The sequence below is a fragment of the Syngnathus leptorhynchus genome, chromosome 20, assembly GCF_054491065.1.
Source record: "Syngnathus leptorhynchus isolate UIUO chromosome 20, UIUO_Slep, whole genome shotgun sequence".
Classification (NCBI taxonomy): Eukaryota; Metazoa; Chordata; class Actinopteri; order Syngnathiformes; family Syngnathidae; genus Syngnathus; species Syngnathus leptorhynchus.
Genome location: NC_141214.1, coordinates 6,433,594 through 6,452,584, shown reverse-complemented (window position 1 = coordinate 6,452,584; position 18,991 = coordinate 6,433,594). Strand labels below are relative to the sequence as shown.

General features: G+C 48.3%; 3 protein-coding genes across 6 annotated transcripts; 2 read left to right on the top strand and 1 right to left on the bottom strand.

Moving 5' to 3' along the window:
* Positions 1-140: 140 nt before the first annotated feature.
* Positions 141-3,018, bottom strand: LOC147041223 (uncharacterized). The gene is made up of 4 exons (XM_085901568.1): positions 2,763-3,018; positions 2,406-2,634; positions 2,061-2,241; positions 141-1,755 (listed from the first exon to the last, which is right to left on the bottom strand). Exons 2-4 carry the CDS (start codon positions 2,593-2,595, stop codon positions 1,116-1,118), a joined length of 1,011 nt encoding a protein of 336 aa, XP_085757694.1. The 5' UTR covers positions 2,596-2,634; positions 2,763-3,018; the 3' UTR covers positions 141-1,115.
* A 969-nt stretch (positions 3,019-3,987) lies between these two features.
* LOC147041222 (dysbindin-like) lies at positions 3,988-6,319 on the top strand. 3 transcript variants are annotated; one of them, XM_085900838.1, is made up of 4 exons: positions 3,988-4,067; positions 4,220-4,537; positions 5,297-5,431; positions 5,594-6,319. In XM_085900838.1, exons 2-4 carry the CDS (start codon positions 4,357-4,359, stop codon positions 5,827-5,829), a joined length of 552 nt encoding a protein of 183 aa, XP_085756964.1. In that variant the 5' UTR covers positions 3,988-4,067; positions 4,220-4,356; the 3' UTR covers positions 5,830-6,319. The 3 variants fall into 3 exon arrangements, with proteins under 3 accessions (XP_085756964.1, XP_085756963.1, XP_085756962.1); XM_085900837.1 differs by having other exon boundaries at positions 5,591-6,319; XM_085900836.1 differs by having other exon boundaries at positions 5,297-5,473; positions 5,591-6,319.
* A 4,571-nt stretch (positions 6,320-10,890) lies between these two features.
* arpp21 (cAMP-regulated phosphoprotein, 21) lies at positions 10,891-18,689 on the top strand. 2 transcript variants are annotated; one of them, XM_085900833.1, is made up of 20 exons: positions 10,891-11,007; positions 13,483-13,589; positions 13,679-13,796; positions 14,068-14,106; positions 14,201-14,260; positions 14,336-14,402; positions 14,830-14,968; positions 15,043-15,180; positions 15,261-15,360; positions 15,431-15,526; positions 15,603-15,640; positions 15,740-15,796; positions 16,051-16,253; positions 16,707-16,829; positions 16,889-17,001; positions 17,480-17,548; positions 17,618-17,767; positions 17,836-17,917; positions 18,169-18,245; positions 18,330-18,689. In XM_085900833.1, exons 3-20 carry the CDS (start codon positions 13,686-13,688, stop codon positions 18,435-18,437), a joined length of 1,770 nt encoding a protein of 589 aa, XP_085756959.1. In that variant the 5' UTR covers positions 10,891-11,007; positions 13,483-13,589; positions 13,679-13,685; the 3' UTR covers positions 18,438-18,689. The 2 variants fall into 2 exon arrangements, with proteins under 2 accessions (XP_085756959.1, XP_085756958.1); XM_085900832.1 differs by having other exon boundaries at positions 14,333-14,402.
* The last annotated feature ends 302 nt before the right edge of the window (positions 18,690-18,991 follow it).

Genomic DNA, 18,991 nt, shown 5'->3' with positions numbered 1-18,991 from the left:
TCTGATTTCAGAGGAACCGGAAATAAAAGCGAGTTCCTTATAGTGATGTGCATTCCAGCTCTGTTAAGTGAACTGAATCTTTAGAATCAGTTCACTCAAAAGATTCGTTCAAACGAATCGTTCAACAAATCGCCCCCCCCCCCCCACACACACACTGATCCTTTTTTTATTTTTATAAATCAAATAATCAAAAATCATGGTCAAAGTGAAAAGTGCCACACCCGCCCTCACCCCCACTTTCTGATTGGCTGTTTGATCTGTGACGTCACTCGGACACTCTATTAGAAATTAAATAAAATGAAAAACCATGTCACGAGTGTAGCAGAGTTAAGGCTGATGACCTCTCCTAACCATAGTTCTAACCCTAGCCCTTAACCCCAACCCTAATCCCAACTACTAATTCAATTATTAATTATTATATTATATTAAAATAAACATCATCTTACTTTTAAAATGGATTTAATTTAATTCCATTTGAACAGACCTTGTTATGTTGTTAATTTAATGAAATATAAACTATTTTTTTTTACCTTGCCCACTGGAGGAGGGAGACAGGACACCTTGGTTTTTTTTTTTTGCATAAGATTACGCGCACTCGTGTGACAATACTGTTCCGACCTGTGCGTCATGGATAACTGAAACAGGATGTTCCACCTGTTGTTGTCACCAAGGAATATCATACCTCAATAAATGTTTATGGCATACAACAACCCCATCAAATGTATGCGCTTTTTTTCTTTTAAAAAAATATGCTGTTGAAAATTAATATATATATATATATTTTTTTTTAAATACATCATATTAACATCATCGCGCAGGCCAGACAGAATGGATGGCTGGCCAAAATTGGCCCGCGGGCCCTTATTTGCTGACCACCGGCCTAGTTAGAAACCCCAATCTCAGAAACCCTAAAAGTAGTTTGAAACCCTCGTTGGAAACCCTAACCATAGTTTTAAAACCTAGTTTGAAACCCTAACCTAACAGAACCGGGAAAAAAATAAATACACGGATAATGGTAAAACTAAAGTCCTCCTACACACGCTATTCACAGATGAAGATTGTTGGCTATGTATAGAAATAAAGATGTCGCTCGGGTTGGTTGAGAGAGCCGGCCGTCAAACGTCACTTTTCTCGCCCGCGTGCCTCCTCATGTGCATGGACAAATGACGCTTGCGGGTGAACTTGTTCCCGCACACGGAACAGGCGAAGGGCTTTTCGCCTGTGTGTGTCCTCATGTGTGCAATCAAAACACACTTGAGAGAAAAGCGGTTGGCGCACACGCTGCAAGAGAAGGGCTTGACGCCGGTGTGCGTTCGGGAGTGCGCCGCCAAGTGCGAGCGCTGGCCGAAGCCCCGGCCGCACACGGAGCAGCCGAAGGGTTTCTCCCCGGTGTGACTTCGCGTGTGCGACAGCAAGTGCTCCCGGCGGCCAAAGGTCTTACCGCACACGGAGCAGCTAAAGGGTTTCTCCCCGGTGTGGATCTTCATGTGGCGGCTTATCTCGTAGCGGTACTTGAAGCTCTTGCTGCAGGTGGAGCAGGCGAAGGGCTTCTCACCCGTGTGGCCTCGGATGTGGCGGACAAAGCTGTCCTTGCGGCCGAAGCTTTTGCTGCAGAAGGAGCAGATGAAGGCCTCGTTGCCCCGGGACGCTCGGCCGCCCTTGGCCGCCCCGCCCCTTCCCTCGCCGTCGTCCGTCTCGTTGCGCTCCGACGGCGGGGACGAGCCGTAACATGGTCGGCTTTCTCCCGCTTTGCTCCTGACATGAGGGAGGGGGTGGAAAACAGGCAGAGAATTTCCCAACAAGTTCCACGTCGAGCAGGAGAGGCACGTTTGGTTGTGCCTCGGGCAAAGGCGGTTTGAATGCCATTGTGTGGCATCTCTAGGCAATTACAAACTTCTAATGTTCAAATGTTGGTGCATTTTTGCCATTCACAGAAGAACTCAGAGCCAACAGTGCAAGTTTTACTGTATTTGACTTGCCTGTAGAGCACCGACCTGCAATTTTGTAAATTCCTTATTTGTGATTTGCACGGATTTCCACTTGTGATTTTGAAAGCCTACCTAAGATGTGACCACTGAGCCGGGTCATCTTCGTCTTCTCTCTTCATGTGGAACTTGGTGATGTCATCCTCCCGCAGAAGGTGTGGGAACTCGGGCCGCTCCTGGTTCTCGTCCTCCTCCTTAACGCGGGACGGCTCGGCCTCCTCTGGACACTCGGGAGCAACATCATTTTCCCCGATGGCTACGGGACACAAAGACACAAACATGGTACGTCATACACACATGACCCCACCTATAAACATTTGACACTTTTAACATTCCCTTCTCGTTTTACGACCAGATTTTTCACATAGAAATACGAAGTTTCATCATTTTGCGTCTGGACTGGCCGTTAAATGAAGCGACCTTTCGCGCCCAAGTTTCCCGGATGCTCGCGAGAGTCCAGCAGTTGTCTTTGTCGCTCGATCTCCTCTTTGGATCGGCAAAGTTCCTCCTCGTACTCGGCGATGGTCCTTTCGAACAGTCCAAAGATTTCTTCCATGGCGGCATTGAGTCGCTCGTTCACCAAGGCTCTCAGCATCCGGACTTTGCACATCTCCAAAGCTGACTAGTTTCCACTCGCCTCGTCCACTGGCTTCGGAAACAAACGAACTACCGGAGTTAGCCTCAAACATATAAAAGATCTGAGCAACTGTAAAAACAAAACACGTGTCACTAAACAATCTAAACTCAATTTGAATTCTCTTAAAAACATTCAAATACCGCCTAGCTGGTGTGTCGCTCACCCACACCTAGTCACTCGCACAGTAATCGACCCTGTCATATAAAACACATTTACCAAAGAGTAATCATAAAATAAAAAACGCTGAAATACGAAACGAGATGACGAGATTGGAAATTCCCAGCGATGTCACTGGCACCGGAAGACGGCACTTCACGCTAACTTCCTGTTTACACCGGAAGTCGTCTGTCCAAGAGCGCCCTCCTGTGGTGCCACTCGTCACACTTGCCATCAGCCGCACTTGAAATGCCGTGATAGTCGGTCGGGAAGGCGGAAGAGGAGGAGGAGCTTCAAGTGAAGGATGCTGCGAGCCCTTCTTCTCACGCAGCGTCGTGCTAATCATGACTTTTCATTTTACACACACCTTCTTGACGCAGAACCTCGCTTAATTGTTGGCTTTTCGATGAAGGCCGCTCGGTTGCAGGTCACTCAAACGAGCATCTGCGACCCCCCCCCCCCCCCCTCCTTCCTCTCTCGCAGCTCTACTCGCATCCTCTCTCTCTTTCTCGCGTCGTGTACGCCTCGCCTCGAGTCAGGCGCATCATCTCATCTCCTCCTCTTCCGGACGCCAAAAGCAAGAAAATGCTGCGTGATGACGGCGGAACGAGCGTGAGGATGCAAGGCGGCCTAGTGTAGTGTCTTTTGGGGGGGCTGTGAAAGACTGCGTCTTGTCTTGAAGGAGGAAAACAAAACAAATCCGCATCCAGGATGTCCACTGCGCCTGCTGCGGCCGACGAGAGCCAGAGGAACTCTCGTAAGCAAACTTGCTGCTTTTAATTTGACACACAATTTGACACTTAACAGAGAGGAAAAGTGTGAAGCTGACCATGGAGCAGGAATTCAGAATTGGAACTTGAAGCAACCTGAGAGATGTAGAAATTTCTCAGGTCAGCTTGATATGAATTTGTGTTAATTCTTGTCGAAAAATCAGCACAAGCGTGATGATAACCATAGAATAGTAAATGGTGGATGATATTTAATTGGATTTATTTTTGCAAACAAATGCCTATTGCAGATGGAAATGGCAGTTAGTAAATAAGTTCCAATTACGTGACATCATGCACCACCGTCGTAAAGCAAGGTGCGCCCATTCGAATGTCGACGCTGCTGTTTGTGACTGGCTGCGGTTTTAGCCACACCCCCAAATCAATAAAATGTTGAAGATACCAGATCTCCAAATTTACAGGGAGGCCTATGCAAATAACACTTGGTTGGTGCCTTGTTTGAGCTTTCTCATCATTTGGGTGCTGCGTGGATGGATTAAAGCACCTGCCGCCAACGTGCAGGTTCTAATCCCTTTTCTTTTCACTTTGTTCCTCCTTCTTGTAAGCTCAACTACATTTTGCGCTGCCTGTCGCGTCTTCTTGCTGCTCCGGGGGCTTCTATTTTTAGCGGTAGCTCATATTTAGCTCACGGGGTCTTTTATGCTGCTTCGCAGATGTCAAAAGGGCGCTTACGTGCAATCACATGGAGGAAAGAAGTCAAGGGAAGCCATTTGTGCCCGCCGCACGTACAAAACGAGGACCCGGCCTTGGCTTCCACCAATCGTGACGTTCTCTTTCTGTGCACCCTGAAATGTTTGCAGCGGAGGTGGACTGTGATCCCACGCCCAAGGGGTCCCGCTCTCAGTGTGCTGACGCTGGCGACGACGGGCAGCGGAAGCCCAAAGACAAACATAAGCTGCTGGAGGAGGCCTTCCAGCAGGATGTGGAGCAGTACCTGTCCACAGGTTACCTCCAGATCGTCGAGAGGAGAGGTGAGAGGCCACGGCTATCTGCTCTAGGATCTCGGCCACCCAACTACACCGGGCTGACTGTTTTGGCCGCCCTCAAATCTGGAGCACGAGTCTTATTTCTTGGTCACGATTTCTTCGGAATGCCATGTAATAGCGTTTAAAGGGCTGTCAAATCTGGCAGGTGCAAAAGTACGCTTGACACATCCAAATTGCAATTGAGACCGGGACCTCCTCATCTTGTTTTTTTTTTTGAAGCTTCAAAAGGGCAACGGCGGAGTGAGCTCAGTGTAGTTGTCAGTGTCTCCTGGGTGGGAGTGTGATAACATGAGCCCCCTCCCCATGGTGTCCTTCTTCTTCTTTCTTGTGCTGTCCCTCCCACGCGACTCGGCGAACCCGCTTCGCCCTCCTGATTTCCTCGAGGTACGCTAGCCAATAATGTCTTCTCTAACTGTCTGCACCAGCCAATCGTGTCCTTCTCACTCACGTAGAGGGGTGGGGCATCTCCTTATTGTCCCATCCTCTGCACGTCCCTGATTAAGGAGAAAAATAGATAAACACATTTAACTATAATCTTTCATTGTTTTGCAACATTACCTTTGCTTTTATCCTTGTGCCAATGTTGCTCAAGCTAAAGTTCAACCGTTCTTGCTTTGCTTTGCCTGGAGTCAGTCATTTGCCGCCCCCTACTGGACGCCCGCTGCGCTAAACTATAGTGACAGCCACTGCCTTTTCCTTGTTGTCCGCGTTGCCGGGGCGGGGTGGGGGTCTCAGGGCCAACAGGCAGCATGTCGTCCATGGAGGTCAACGTGGACATGCTGGAGCAGATGGACCTGATGGACATGTCGGACCAAGAGGCGATCGACGTCTTCCTGCACTCGGGCGGAGAGGACAACAGCGCCGCCTCGCCCGTCGCGGGTGCTTCCTCCGTTTCTTGCTTGATTACGTCAAACAGGAAATGTATCATGTCAAAACATGACACTTTTTACCTTTTCACCGAATACTTAAGTCATCATGTGAAAGACTTACTTTGACGTGAGTAGAGTTTTGTTTTATTGTGGCGTGTCTTGCATGCAGCAGGTCCCGAGTCTTTGAGCGCCGAGCTCAGCCTTGCGGTTCCCACTCAGGCCGAGATGCGCCGCAAGATGACGTCGGCGTGCGCTGACGGCGATGAGGAAGAGGAGGAGGACTTGGAGGAAGAGGAGGACGGGCAAGAGGAGGAAGGCGCTAGGAGGACCATAAGGAGGAGGAGGAGAAAGAGGGCTCCCCCGCTCGTGCCAACGCCCAGCCATCAAGGCGGGACCCCGAATCTTTGAGGGTTTTGGAAAAAAAAAAAAAAAAAAAGCTCCCCCCACTCTGCAACTGCCACATGACATCTGCCTTAAAGAAAAAAAATACGAGAGAATCCTATGACGACTATGATGAGCACATCATCTGCGCTCAGGTCGATATTTGGTGGTATGATTTGGATTCCGACCAACATCAAGTGTTGAGAACGAGCACACGGCGTCAGCTATAAATCATCAAAAGGAACCAGATTTTTTTTAGTTCGTTCTGGAGCTTTATTAGTGTCGGAAATTTTGAGGAAAAAATGTGACCATCAATCATAGAAGAAGAAATGGACCTTTACCTTCACTGTTTTGATTTTCTTATATATACGAAATGTTGGGATTTACATTCGGCATGCGCGCGCGCGCGCCTGCACTTTTATCCCTACTGAAGAGTTGTTGATATTTTGAGTGCGCTGTGTCGAAATATTTACTGTCCTGTGTCTATTGTTACTCTGTTGCAAAGAAAGAATTAAAAGTTCACCTGAGGACATTGTGTTGTGTTCAAGAACCAGGAGATGGCGACAGCGTGGCGCCAGAACTTCATGCTGTGTTCTGCAAGGTTGTCGAATCTCTCACTTCGTTTTTTTGTGGCGTGAAATTGCAGCAACTGCTTCCGCGCGAAAACTAAATCATGCAGTCGTCGTGACAGGTCACCAGATAGCGCTCGTGTGCAAAGGCGCCCTTCAACAATCAGGAGAAGGGAAAAAAAACATGTGACTTTTCATGATAACTGCTTTTGGTGTCTTCAATTTTACGCCAGAAAATGGAGTCAATTACATACCATAAAGATCCGACTATGTCTTTGCAGAACATTCCGTCGTCTTCAGGCGCTACTCTGTCGCCATCTCCTGGTGAGTCTGTGAAATGCTGTCGCTGACAACTTCTGGGAATTCACAAAAAATAGATTAGGTGTTTTTTCAAGTCTGTCTCAAACTAAATTAAATTTTCGTTGAAATATTGACTTAAAATCAAACTCAGATTTCCTATCGCATTCTAGTCAACGAATAAATCCCATCTTAAAAATATAATGAGTCGTTTTCTAAATGTTGCCAAAAGAGATACGGACTGTTTGTCTGGTCAGAAATGAACGTTTTTATTTGAATGTTTTTTTTTATATAGGTTACCTTTTTGTGACTCTCTTTTTGTTGTTGTTTTTAACTTGCTTTTTAGGTAATTTTCTGTCTGATTTGGTTTTTGCATTGTACTTGTTTTTTTTTTTTGTTTTTTTTTACGATGCGTCATTATCATCTCAGTATTCGCATGTGCAGTTTTTTTCTCTCTCCCGGAATCGCAATATCGCGCCGTCTTTCACAAGGCAATGTGAGAAAAAGTGGTCCGCCTCACGAAGGGTGTTAATTTGAGCGCGTTATAATTTTCTTCTTGTCGAAGCAGCTCCGCGCGCCATGCACGCCGCTCATAGCGCACCCCCATAGGAACTGTGCACCCGAAATAGCCATGATTGACAGGTACAGAATCATAGTTACTATAACAACTAGCGACTGGATCTCATGAGCGCGCGCATTTCCTCCCACCACCTTAGCACCTCACCCTTTTTCATTTTCTTGCACGCACCGCCCCCCTCCCCTTCCCCACTCCAAAGTGTGTGTGGGTGTCGAGGGAGGAAAGAGATTATGAAAAAGAAAAAATAGATGGCAATATTCTTTCACGCCGAGATGCCTGCATGGCACCGTTCATTGGATATAACCTGTGTGGGAGATGGGGAGTTGGGGGGGGGGGGGGGGGGGCGAGAGGAAGGAGTGGGAAGATGAAACGAGCGCTTACACAACATTGTGGAAAAATCAACCTTTTGTACACTCTCTTTTTGTGTTTCCTTTTTTTGGTTACTGAGTGTTAAGTGTCTCCCAATTGTGGAACCGCGCAGGCGCACCCGCCCTCCAGAAATGATGTTGTTGCTGACGACTAATTTTAAGAGGCCCCTTTGTTTTTTTCCCCCCTTTTTTATCTAGGCTTTGCTGTCTTAAGTGCTTCTCAATTCTGTCACCAATGTGCATTCTCAGGTGGCTTCCATATTTGTTTTCATCCATGATTTGTATTGGGATAAAACGTAGTTTTTCGATTGAGACTCCAAAGTGTATTCGTGGTTCAAAGGCACTTCCTTCCCGAATTGAGATGACCGATCAATTTATTTTGCAACTTTTTTTTGTGTATGGCATCTTTATATTCCCCTTGAGACTTTGGCAGAAATGTTCCCTTGTGGGTGACAGCAGCTGTGAGCACAGGTACACGCGCGCACCCGCATACAAGCGCGTGCCCGCACGTACATGCACACAGATAGGTGCCGCATTGTTATGGCGTGTCCAACTGTGGCATCTTGTTTGCCTCAGACCTCTCACCTTCTGATGACTCACGCATGACGAGATGGGGCTGGTGAAGGGGGGGGGGGGCGTTCAACTAGTCTTAGTTAGACAAATCTTTATAAATTCTGTCTTTGCCAAAAGTGAGCGGGGACAGAGCGTGTGAGTGCAGAGACAGCGAGAAAGTTTAAAAAGTGTGTAACTGTTTGTCTATTTGTGTTTGACAATGTGTGTTAAGTGTGTGCATGTGTGTCACACCCGAGCAGGTGGCAGCGATGACGTACGTCAAATTCCCATGCAGCTGACTTTCCCTCGCCACCAAGATGCTCGTGGAGGTGCGCCCATCATCCTTATCCTCAATCGGCAAGGGAGGGGGGGGGGGGGGGGTGACCGTGCGTGCACTTGGAGCTTCGCTGACAGCAGCGCACCTAAAAAAACAAACACAACCAAAACCATTAAATTTCTTGACTTTTAAATCGGTTTTTTTTTCTCTCGCTAAAGTTTGCAGTTCCAAATTGTCGAACAATCTGGCGCGTTTGATTTGTTGCAATTGTTGTGCAGGACGAGGGGCGCGCGCCAATAACTACGAGTTAATTAGTCCAGCGTTGGCAAGGGGAGAACGTTTAAAGCGGGACGAGAGATGTGGTATCCAAGAGCACGGTCTCCACGGAGACGGTTGCTATGGCAGCCACGGAGATCTCGCCTCATTAGCAACAAATATAAATAGCCGCGCCCGCGCGCCGCGCAGCTTCAGGCCGTCATGTGATGCCCGTGGCGGAGGAGAAGGAAGAAAAGAAGAAACCACACAAGAGGAGAGCAGGACGAACAAAACGAGAACAAAAGAGAGAAAAACCAGCAAGAGCCAATCAGGGAGGAGCAGGAAGTATTGAACTTTAAAGGTGAAGTCATCGATTCCACGTTAATGAAAAAAAAAGGCGCCATAGATGAAGATGGAGGGCTCTCTTTCCCCCCATCCTCAATCAAAGTTCAAATATAATTGCAAGTCTTTCCGTCAATGATTGGATAATGATTGTGAGATTGTTGACATTGCATCTGTCTCTTTGTTGACACATTTATCTTGAAATGATCTTCATAAGCTCAACATCCTGCGGCCGCTCGGCATCAAGTGAGCGCAAACCCACGCGGTCTCGTGCTCTGCAGGTGCATGCGGTTCCTTTCTCCTCCCCCGTCCTGCTTCTCTCGGTGAGTCAGGAAGAAAAAAAAGTTGAGGACGCCCATGCAGCCATGTTGCACGTGGGTCAGCCGCTCATACTTTCAGTATTTGTCAAGTGTGTCACCTATAAGCCCAATTTAACTTTTTTTTATTTTTTTTTCAAAAGTGGTGTCACAGTCATGATGTCCTGGCGATGACGTCATGCTCATTAGAATTGATGTTGAGGAAGGCGGGCTTGTGTTTGTCTGCCTCTTGTCTACTCGCTCGTTCCTCATTTCCATCATACTTGAAATATTCATAAGTGGGGCCCTCCTGAATATTCATGACAACCCCCCCCCCCCCCTCAGCGTCGCTCATGAATATTTATTAGCCTCACTTGTTGAGGCGTCATTCCATATCTTTCACGTACACGGTATAATAGGAGGCCAATGAATGATGACTATTTATGATGTTAGCTCGTTACGTGTGCGTACACACAACGCCGATGAATGTACTCCATTCATATAGCCAACAATTAAATAAACACTTAACTGGCATGGGCTCTTGCGAAAAGTAGAAATGATGACATCTGCCAATTTACTTAGCTTGACAGTTGCTACAAATAGAAAACTCGCTCAATCGTGTTGAAAAATTAGCGTATGTAGCATCTATTGCATTAGCTGACACCTGGCCTGGCCATGTCAAGCTAATTAGCTTGGCTTAACTAGCCTAGCATTGCTCACAAAATCAAGCATTTCTGTAAAGATTTCCTCAAAGATGTATGTGAGTTATGCTAACTAATTCATTCGCTTGATTAGCATGGCCATTGATGGGAAGCGGGGCCCCGCTTCCTGGTTGGATTAGTGAGAGTCCGAAAGGGGGGAAGTGACATAAAACAAAGTGACACACAACTCAGCTGTTGGCTGGCAAACGTAATAATGACGCCTGGGTATGTAACTTGAGCACACCATGGAGCGTTGGCATCGGCGACCAGTCTCGGAGTCTCCTGCGTGCCCGCGTGCCTAGCCTGCAACAGCTGTTTTGTGTGTGTACATTCCGCCCTCAAAATAATCTGGCTGGTCTTTGATCTTGTCTCTCGAGTGCATTCACAACCATTGAACGAAAAGTGTACAAAAAGTCAAACAAAGTGTTCTGTTCAAATTGAATTCTTGATGTAGATGACAAAAATTGGTGACATTATTGCTGCTCTTGCTACATGTACCAAATGATCCTATATTTGTTTTCATTTTGTGAAATGATCAGTCAAATTCATCTTCAGGACAGATAGCCCTCTACTTAGTATGTTCTTGCAACTTCATTAGTACTTTTTTTTTTTAATGTGTTTAAATGCTGAATGAAGACACTCACAGTCAAATTTGCGACTTTGTAAAATGTCAAACAGTAGCAGCAAGATGTTTGTGTCTTTCTTTGGTCACAGCATCTCTCAGCATTTGTTGAACTACTTGACGCGTACTGACGGTAAAGGGGCCAGGTGAGTCGAGATGGTGGTGGGGTGGGGGGTAAAGCTCTGAGCCGGAACCCCCTCCCGCCTTCATCCTCCCCCCCCCCCCCCACCCCACGCGAGAGTGGAGCAAAAGCAGAGGAGGAGCAGCGCCGCGCTTCACTCGACAACCTTCCCACAGCCCCGCAGAGAGGAGCAGCTTCACTCCGGCTCCATCTCGCCACCACCTCCTGGTAAGATCCTCCCGCTCCTCGAGACGCCACAAACACAACAACACAAATTGTCGTATCGAAATCACTCGCGATCGATTTTAAGACATCAAATTTGCGGATGTTTTTTTTTTTTTTGTGTATGTCGATTTAAGTCTCGGGTGGCACGTGCGTGTTAACTGATCGGTTTTTTTTTTTTTCCATCCATGACAATACGCCAAATATCACATCGTATACCCTTCTTTTTAAAAAACAAAAACAAAAAAACAACTAATTGCTTGATGAGTCGTTTCATTGACTTTGGAGTTAGCATGACAGCCGGCTGAATTCCGGCAGCAGCGGGTCCAGCAGCCGCGGTACCACCCTCAGCCCCCCCCGCCCGCCCGCCTCCGGGTAAAAATAGCCCCACCGTCGTCAAGCGCGTCCCGGGTCAAGAGTAATGCGACATAGCGAGCGGACAGCGTGGAGCTAGCTTCTTCTTCTTCTTCTCCATCTTTCACAAGCCTGCGTGACACCTGTTTTGCAACTTTCACACCACATGTGGCTTGCTCAGGGGACTCTTCTGCAATGAAGATGTCTTCTAAAAAACCGACAACAACATGCGGGCAGGGTTTTTTCGCACCTCACCTCACTTTTTGGAGGGGCTTTGACGCAGCTGTCGCAGCCACAAATGCTGCTGTGGCTGCACAGGTGCAGCCACAGAAGAACAACGTAACCTACATTTCAATTACTTTTGGTTGAACTTCTCAGTAAAATTCACAATTTGCTAGTGTTTGTGTTTGGCGACTGATGCCGACTCGACCTTTCCGCTATATGGAAAAATTGGTCAACGTAAATTATAACATTTTCCTTGCACGATAGAACACTATAGAACTAGAATAAATCCATATTTAAAAAAAAAAACCAATCCACAAAGCATTCGGTCACATGTATTGGATGTATTTGTCTTTCCTTACATTTTATATTAAGAAACAACATTTTGCAGAATAGAAATCAACGCAATGGCTGGAAGAAATCCAGCCGAATAAACAGGCCGGCCTGCACAACAGAAATCAAGCCAAAGTGTGGAAATAATCTTGCGGCGCGCTTGCTCTCATGCACCTCGGCAATGTCCATCGATTGAATTCTGGCCACGGCGTTATTGCCGATTCTTGCCAGCCACCTGGCACGCTACAAATGGAGCCAAGCGGCGTTAAACGCGCCAGTGCCAGCTTGCCTTTAAGTCGGGCCTGGATGGCAGCGAGGCAGCAGATGGATGATGATGACGACGATGATGTCGCCGCACGCTCCTCGCCTCGCCTCGCCGCCCGCCCGCCAGCCATCCATCACGTGCTAATGATGGTGTCACACCTCCTCCGCCTTCCTACCCCTCTTCTCCCCCACTGGCAGTCGACTTCAAATTGCCATCCTTTTTTTTGTTCGGTGTCCACGTCCCTAAGATGTCTTTGTCTTCAGCTTTCTACGCGTTCCTAGAAAGTTACGCGAATAAAAGTGAGCCATTTTGTGGTCGGGGGCCATTTTATAGAGGCCCGTGAGGGTCATTGTAATTTAGGAAACAGAATGGCTGCCATTTTGTCGAGGCCCCTGAGGGCCATTGTAAATTTAGGAAACGGAATGACCGCGCACTAGGCTAACGGTTAGCACGTCGGATTCAAAACCCGGACTGGCGACCGGTCCATCGTTTGTCTACATCTGCTCTGAAATTGATTAGAGACCAGTCAAGTCCAGTTTGGGTTGTAAATTGGCCCCGACATGGACTGGCGACCAATCAGACGTTTGGCTCCATGTGCCAGAGCCCCATCACGTTCTTCTCTTGCTCCTTTTTCATCTCCCGCCAGCCCGTTTTGGGACCTGCCATCCTCGGAGCTCATTATTCCGTCGTCTCAGGAGTTGCCGGGATAAAACGTTCCCCCCCCGGGCATCGCGTTCTAGCGGAATGCGATGGGCGGAAGCCATTTTCTTTTGCAAATGTGTGTGTGTGTGTGTGAGAGTTTTGGCCCCGGCCAGCGTTCCCGCCGCTCCGGTATTCCGGGAATATCTTGCGCAGATCGGATGATGCGACGCGCAGCTGCTGCTTCTAAGAAAAGCGCCAGGACGCGTTTGAACACGCACACACATGATATGTAAACACATAAATGCCGCATGTGAGAGGAGGGCCCGTAGACACACACAAACACGCGCACACTTACTGTAATAGGCTTTGAGTAGCAATTAGCTATCAGGCCAGGAGGGCCTTTAGAAACTAGGATGGAGGATCTCTCATACACACACACGCACACACACACACACACACACACACAGTCTTAAGCTTGCTGACTTGATGTCATTGCCAGAAGCGATGCCTTTATGCTGCAGCAGCTGTTGGATATGATTGTGTGCGTGTGTGTGTTTGTGTGTGTGTGTGTGTGTGTAACCAATAAAAATTTCCCGCCCTCTTCCACAGCCCTTTTTTTTTTTTTTCAATTTCTTTTTTTTTTGCCCTCCTCTCCTTCACTAAAGCAAGCAAAAGAGGAAGAGAAGGATAATTGCGTTTCTGGCGGCCACCCCGTGGGATCATGGGATATATGACCTCATCATTCACCTGCGAGCCTCTTCACCGAGCATAGGTGGGCACACTCACACGGGCACGCTCACATGCACAAAGACCCCCACACACACACACACGTGAGTGTAAATGTCTGGTCCCGCTTTGCAGACGTACAATGGACACAGCAGTGGAGGCGGAGCCCGCCCGCGCCATCGGTAGCCCCCCCACGTCCCCCCTCCCTTGCGGCAGCGTGCCCACCCAGGAGATTGGCAAGGACAGCAAGCAGGTATGCTTACAGACAGCAACATTTTGTCTGGGATGCCATCCTTTTTTGCAGTCGGACAGATGTAGGAAAGAGCCAGAACAAGGGAGCGGGAGTTTGCTAGAGTGATGTCACCCCTCCTCTCCCGCCCTCCCTCCCTCCCTCCCTCCCATTCTGTTATTTTTTTTTCATACGTAAAGCATGAAAATGGCGCTTTTCTTAGGCAGTGCAAAAGAGGCGGCACATTAATAATGTACACGTGCACACTCGCAATGACTAATGTTGTCCCTCGCAGAGCCTTTGTCACCAGACGGCAGTGCAGAAAAAAGTCAAGGTAAGCGAAAACCATCCCGCCCGCCATTCGTCAAAACGTGGCGACACGGCGCCTTTGTTCATTTGTCCCGCCTTTCTTTTCCCACCGCACGCAGGCCAAAGGCAAGCTGGTCCGCAGCATGGCCGTGTGTGACGACAAGGAAGAACACCTTCAGGTAACGCTCTCGTCCGCATCGCCGTCGTCTTCGCTTTGCCCGTTTCTTCATCGGCGCTTTCCGCTCGACCAGCAGGCGCCGACCTCCGAGAGCGCTTCCTGTCTGGAGGAGGAAGTGGAGAAGAGCAGCTCACCTGACAAAGGTGAGTGCGCTCGGGAACGTGCCTGTTCCGTTAGCCCGTCCGTCTATGCCGTTTTCCATACGTATTAGCATTAAGCTAGCAGCCACTTCAAAGTTCTGTGCATTTGTAAAAGTAAAAATAACAGCAAACTTTGTTGAACGTGCCAACAAACAGCTTGAAGCCAGCGAGCCTTGGCATCTTTGTAAACATTCTCGAGTCCCTCTTTCTTTCTCTTCTTGGCGTCAGTCCTTCCTCATCTTCCTTCTTTCTTTTAGCTATGCCTTTCATTTCAATTCTCTCTCCTGCTCCTTCCTTCCTTCCTTCCTTCCTTCCTTCCTTCCTTCCTTCCTTCCTTCCTTCCTTCCTTCCTTCCTTCCTTCCTTCCTTCCTTCCTTCCTTCCTTCCTTCCTTCCTTCCTTCCTAAAATGGGTGCACCGTTTGCGTGCAGAGAGCAGCGTGGAGTACCGCGACTCGACGGGCGTGGACCTTCAGCGTTTCATCGTTGACACGCTCAACAGCAATCCCAGAGACCGCATGATGATGCTCAAGCTAGAGCAGGACATGGTCACCTTTATCATGGGAGACAGGTAGGCAAATGTGCGCTTCCTCTTCTTTGCATCTCTTCCCACCCTCATCTTCTTCCCTCATCTTCTCCAAGCAGCGCGTTCAAGAAGTTCCCGCACATGTCTTCGTACCATCGGATGCTGGTGCACCGCGTGGCCGCCTTCTTCGGCATGGAGCACAACGTGGACCAGACGGGAAAGTCGGTCATCATCAACCGCACCAGCAGCACGCGCATGTAAATCCACACGCCGCCCTCCTCCTCCTCTTCCTCCCCTTGTCAATCATGTAACGCTCGCCTTTGTTGTCCTTGACTAGACCGGAGCAACGTTTTCTGGACCAGGTTCAGGAGGACAAAGCCACAGAGATCCCACACTGGAAAACTATTTTGAAACGTGACAGCAGCTCAGACGAGCAGGTGAGCTCTCACTCGTGATTTTTTTTTTTAAAAGATTTATTTTTTAAATCTATTTTCTTTTCGCCTCAAGACGCGCCGCTACACTTTACGTGACATGCAAAGTAAGTCAATGGAGGAGCGAGAGGAAGAGTACCAAAAGGTGCGAGAGAGAATCTTCAGCCAGGAGGTGAGACGCTCCACTTGGCTCAAGATCACAAGAAAACAATCCTTAACGTCTTTTTTTTTTTGTCTTTTTTAAACAGCCTCTCTGCACACGCGAGGGCGGCCACGTTGAGAGCAGGTAACCTCCCTCACCTCGTCTCCGTGTCCTCGTTCACCTTGTTGAAGCGACAATGAATCATTAACATAAGTGTGTGTGTGTGTGTGTGTGCGTGCGCAGGCCCTCCGAGGAATGCAACGCATACGCCGAGACCCAGAGGAGAAGGCGGCTCTTCAGGTAGCACATTCATCATCTTAATTTGCATCGAGCGATGCACGCACACACACACACAAAATCGACGATGACTAATTGAAGGGAGCGCACAGTCGGCAATTAAGGACACACTCACACGCTACGAGGCTATTATTTTTAAAAAGCAATTTTTCTTTCACAATGACTTTACTCCCTCACTTGGCATATAAGTGTATTTAGAGCCACTGAAAATGGGCAAACGTTCCCAACATCCAAGCTGTCCATCTCGCGGTCCACAGGGGCAGTCGTGACAGCTCGGGCTCCAGCTGGACGGGCAGCAGCCGGCAGAGCAGCACAGAGACCGACTGTCGCTACGGCAACGAGCCCCGGCCGTGGAGCAGCACCGACTCGGATTCGTCCTCGTACCAGTGGACCGCCGCCGCCCCCAAGCCCCGCCCCCCGCAGGCCGCCAACCCCGGCTGGGAGCCTCACGGCACAGCAGGTGCGAGCGAGCGCGAGATGTTTTTCACGCCGTAGACACCTCCAACTTGTCGCTAACGCCGCATGCTAATCACATCTGCCGGCCGGCGACTAATTAACAGCAAACGTATTCGCCTCCGAGCTGCACAGTTTTACACTTCTGCTTGTCTTCGTACTCACCAAAATGAGAGAAACACTTTTTCCCTGTTGTTCACTTGTACTTTTTTTTTAGCTGCCCTACAAAAATTAGTGATGCATGTCGAAAATTAGCCATGACAGGTGCCAACTGCTACGTTTATTTGTTGATGAAGTCCATCCACCCATCCTTCACCACAAAAAGTTCCGTTAATTTTTTTTTTTTTTTGCAAAAATCCTTAGTTTGTAACATCCGTTGTCTCATCTACCTCTACAACAACAAGCGGCACAATATATGCCGAACTCGTGTAACGATAAATTCTTCTTTTCCCTCCACCAGGTTCCGTTTCTCTCTACAGAGTGTCCTCCGAGCCCCCCGCCATGGCCGAGACTCCCGCCCACCCCGCCTTCATCTTGGAGAACGGCATCCCACCGGGCAGCATCCTGGTCAACCCGCACACTGGTTGGTACACACACACATTAGCAGCCATTTTGAAACTAAAATGGCCACCACTGTTTCAGGACAGCCTTTCCTGAACCCTGATGGAAGCCCCGTGGTGTACAACCCGCCTGGTGCTCAACAGCCAATCAGAAGCCAGATACAGGGAGCGCCGGCACAGCAGCCACCACAGCAGGTAACACACACACATACACTCGCACGTCCAAATAGAAGAGAAACAAGAGTGCTCATACTGTGGACATTATACAAGTCTACACACCCCTGTTCAAATGCCACGCTTCAGAAAAATAAAAACTGAGCACAAGAGAAATTATTTGAAACCTTTTTCCACCAATATGACCTATAAGATAAGATGGACAACTCGATTTGAGCCATGAAAAGCTTATTAGAACATCTGAACTTTATATCGGGGGTTAATCTGAGGCATTTAAATGGTCGCCAGTGTGCGCTGACTTCCATTTAACAGGAGTTGTACACGTCTGCAGCCAGATTCTTATTTTTTACTTGCCCTCTTAAAACAATTGAGTTGTCCTGGATCAAGGTCACATTAATGCTCAGTGGTCTATTTTTTTATATCATAAAAAGCTGGCCTTTGAACTCGGGTGTGTCGACTTTTTATACCAACCTTTTTCGGATGAACGTTTCTGTCCCAGGTGTACTCGTCCGTCTCCTACTCAGCCCCGCAGATGTTGCCTGTGGCCCCTTCGCAGCAATACCCCGCTGTACGTACGGAGGCCCCATTTCCTGTTAAGGCGCCAACTTCCTGTTCACGTTTGCCTCCTTCCTGGCAGGTAGAAGACCTGTCGCAGCAGTTTGCCCACGTGGCTGTCAGCTGTCAACCGGCGAGCGACCCCGCGCCCCTTTACCCTCCCGCCCAAGGCTTTGTGTTGGCGCCACCGCCTCCACCTGACGCCCACAGCTACTGCCAGCCCTCACCGCAGGTAACAATATTATATTCAAAGTATATTAGATGTGCAATCTAAGAATATGGTTTCATTTTTCATGACAGGGTCCTCCAGCCTTCTACTACAGCCAGTATCCTACCTCAGCTCAACACCCGGTCAAAGCCGCGTCGCCTGGCTGCAGCGCAGGTGAATAGAATAGCTCAGCTCCAAGAAGGCCTTTACTTTACCTCCCAAACACAATCCGCCCCCCCCATGTCACGAGTAGTAGAGGAGGGGGCCGTTACACTGTCAGAGATGAAGTCCTGAGGGTCTCACAGTGAACCGGTCTCTTTTCCTGCTGCTCACACTCGTCCACACCGTCGGGGGAAGGAGGGGACAGCCCTAAGTCCACCCCAAAAAAAAAAAATCCTGTCATGTTTTTCCTGTCTTGGCATCAGGTTACGCCCCCGTGGTGGGTGTCCCGCAGCAGCAGTCGTACACAGCCGTGCCAGCGCACCACTGTAGCATTCTTCAGGTACACAGCAACCCCCAACGGCTCCTTTGTTTTTTTGTTTAATTCACAAAAATATTGTAAATTCTCTTTATAATGTGTCTGTAGGGCGGCGTCTCTGTGTATCAACCCGGTAAACTCGGCGAGGCGGGATACTGCTGTATGGTGGCCCCGTCGCACCCCCACCGTGGACCCACCTGGACCACACAACACTGATGACACACACAAACATATAATCATCCCCACCGCATGTTCCAACAAAGCACCTCACCTTAACGCACTGTACCAAAGCTTAAATACATCTATACATTTATATATATATATATGTAGAATTTAACACAAAGCTGCTGTATTGACTGCATAATTTATACTATACACAAAATGAGTTTTATATTGATATGAAATTATATATGTGTGTGATTAATGCCAAAAAATGCTCTGTGTGAATATATTCAATAAACGCACATGGCGAAGTCCCGTTTGATGGCTCCAAGTCAGTCTCTTAAGGGCTGCCGCAGCAATTGTAGTCGCAATACCAACAATATGTTCCAATCTTTTTCACTTACTCTTCAGCACCACCTACTGGCCCAAACCCTGTAACCACAAGCATTTTTAATATTCCTATGTACGAACTAAGCCATGGGCACTGTGAATGGGGATTTCTTATGCCCCCCTTATATGTTAAAATTAATGCCAAAGGTTATAAAAAAAAAAGCCGATTTTGTTATCTGGCCAATCACAAAACCGAATTGCAGTTATTTTAAAGAAAC

Coding starts and splice junctions, on each gene's coding strand:
- LOC147041223 (XM_085901568.1), bottom strand. CDS start 2,595: ATGTGCAAAGTCCGGATGCTGAGAGCCTTGGTGAACGAGCGACTCAAT. Junction 2,242..2,405: donor GGGAAACTTGGGCGCGAAAG/GTCGCTTCATTT, acceptor TGTGTCCCGTAG/CCATCGGGGAAAATGATGTT. Junction 1,756..2,060: donor GCTCAGTGGTCACATCTTAG/GTAGGCTTTCAA, acceptor CCCTCATGTCAG/GAGCAAAGCGGGAGAAAGCC.
- LOC147041222 (XM_085900836.1), top strand. CDS start 4,357: ATGTTTGCAGCGGAGGTGGACTGTGATCCCACGCCCAAGGGGTCCCGC. Junction 4,538..5,296: donor CCAGATCGTCGAGAGGAGAG/GTGAGAGGCCAC, acceptor CAGGGCCAACAG/GCAGCATGTCGTCCATGGAG. Junction 5,474..5,590: donor GATTACGTCAAACAGGAAAT/GTATCATGTCAA, acceptor TCTTGCATGCAG/CAGGTCCCGAGTCTTTGAGC.
- arpp21 (XM_085900832.1), top strand. CDS start 13,686: ATGGACACAGCAGTGGAGGCGGAGCCCGCCCGCGCCATCGGTAGCCCC. Junction 15,527..15,602: donor AGAGAATCTTCAGCCAGGAG/GTGAGACGCTCC, acceptor TTTTTTAAACAG/CCTCTCTGCACACGCGAGGG. Junction 17,549..17,617: donor CTTCGCAGCAATACCCCGCT/GTACGTACGGAG, acceptor CCTTCCTGGCAG/GTAGAAGACCTGTCGCAGCA.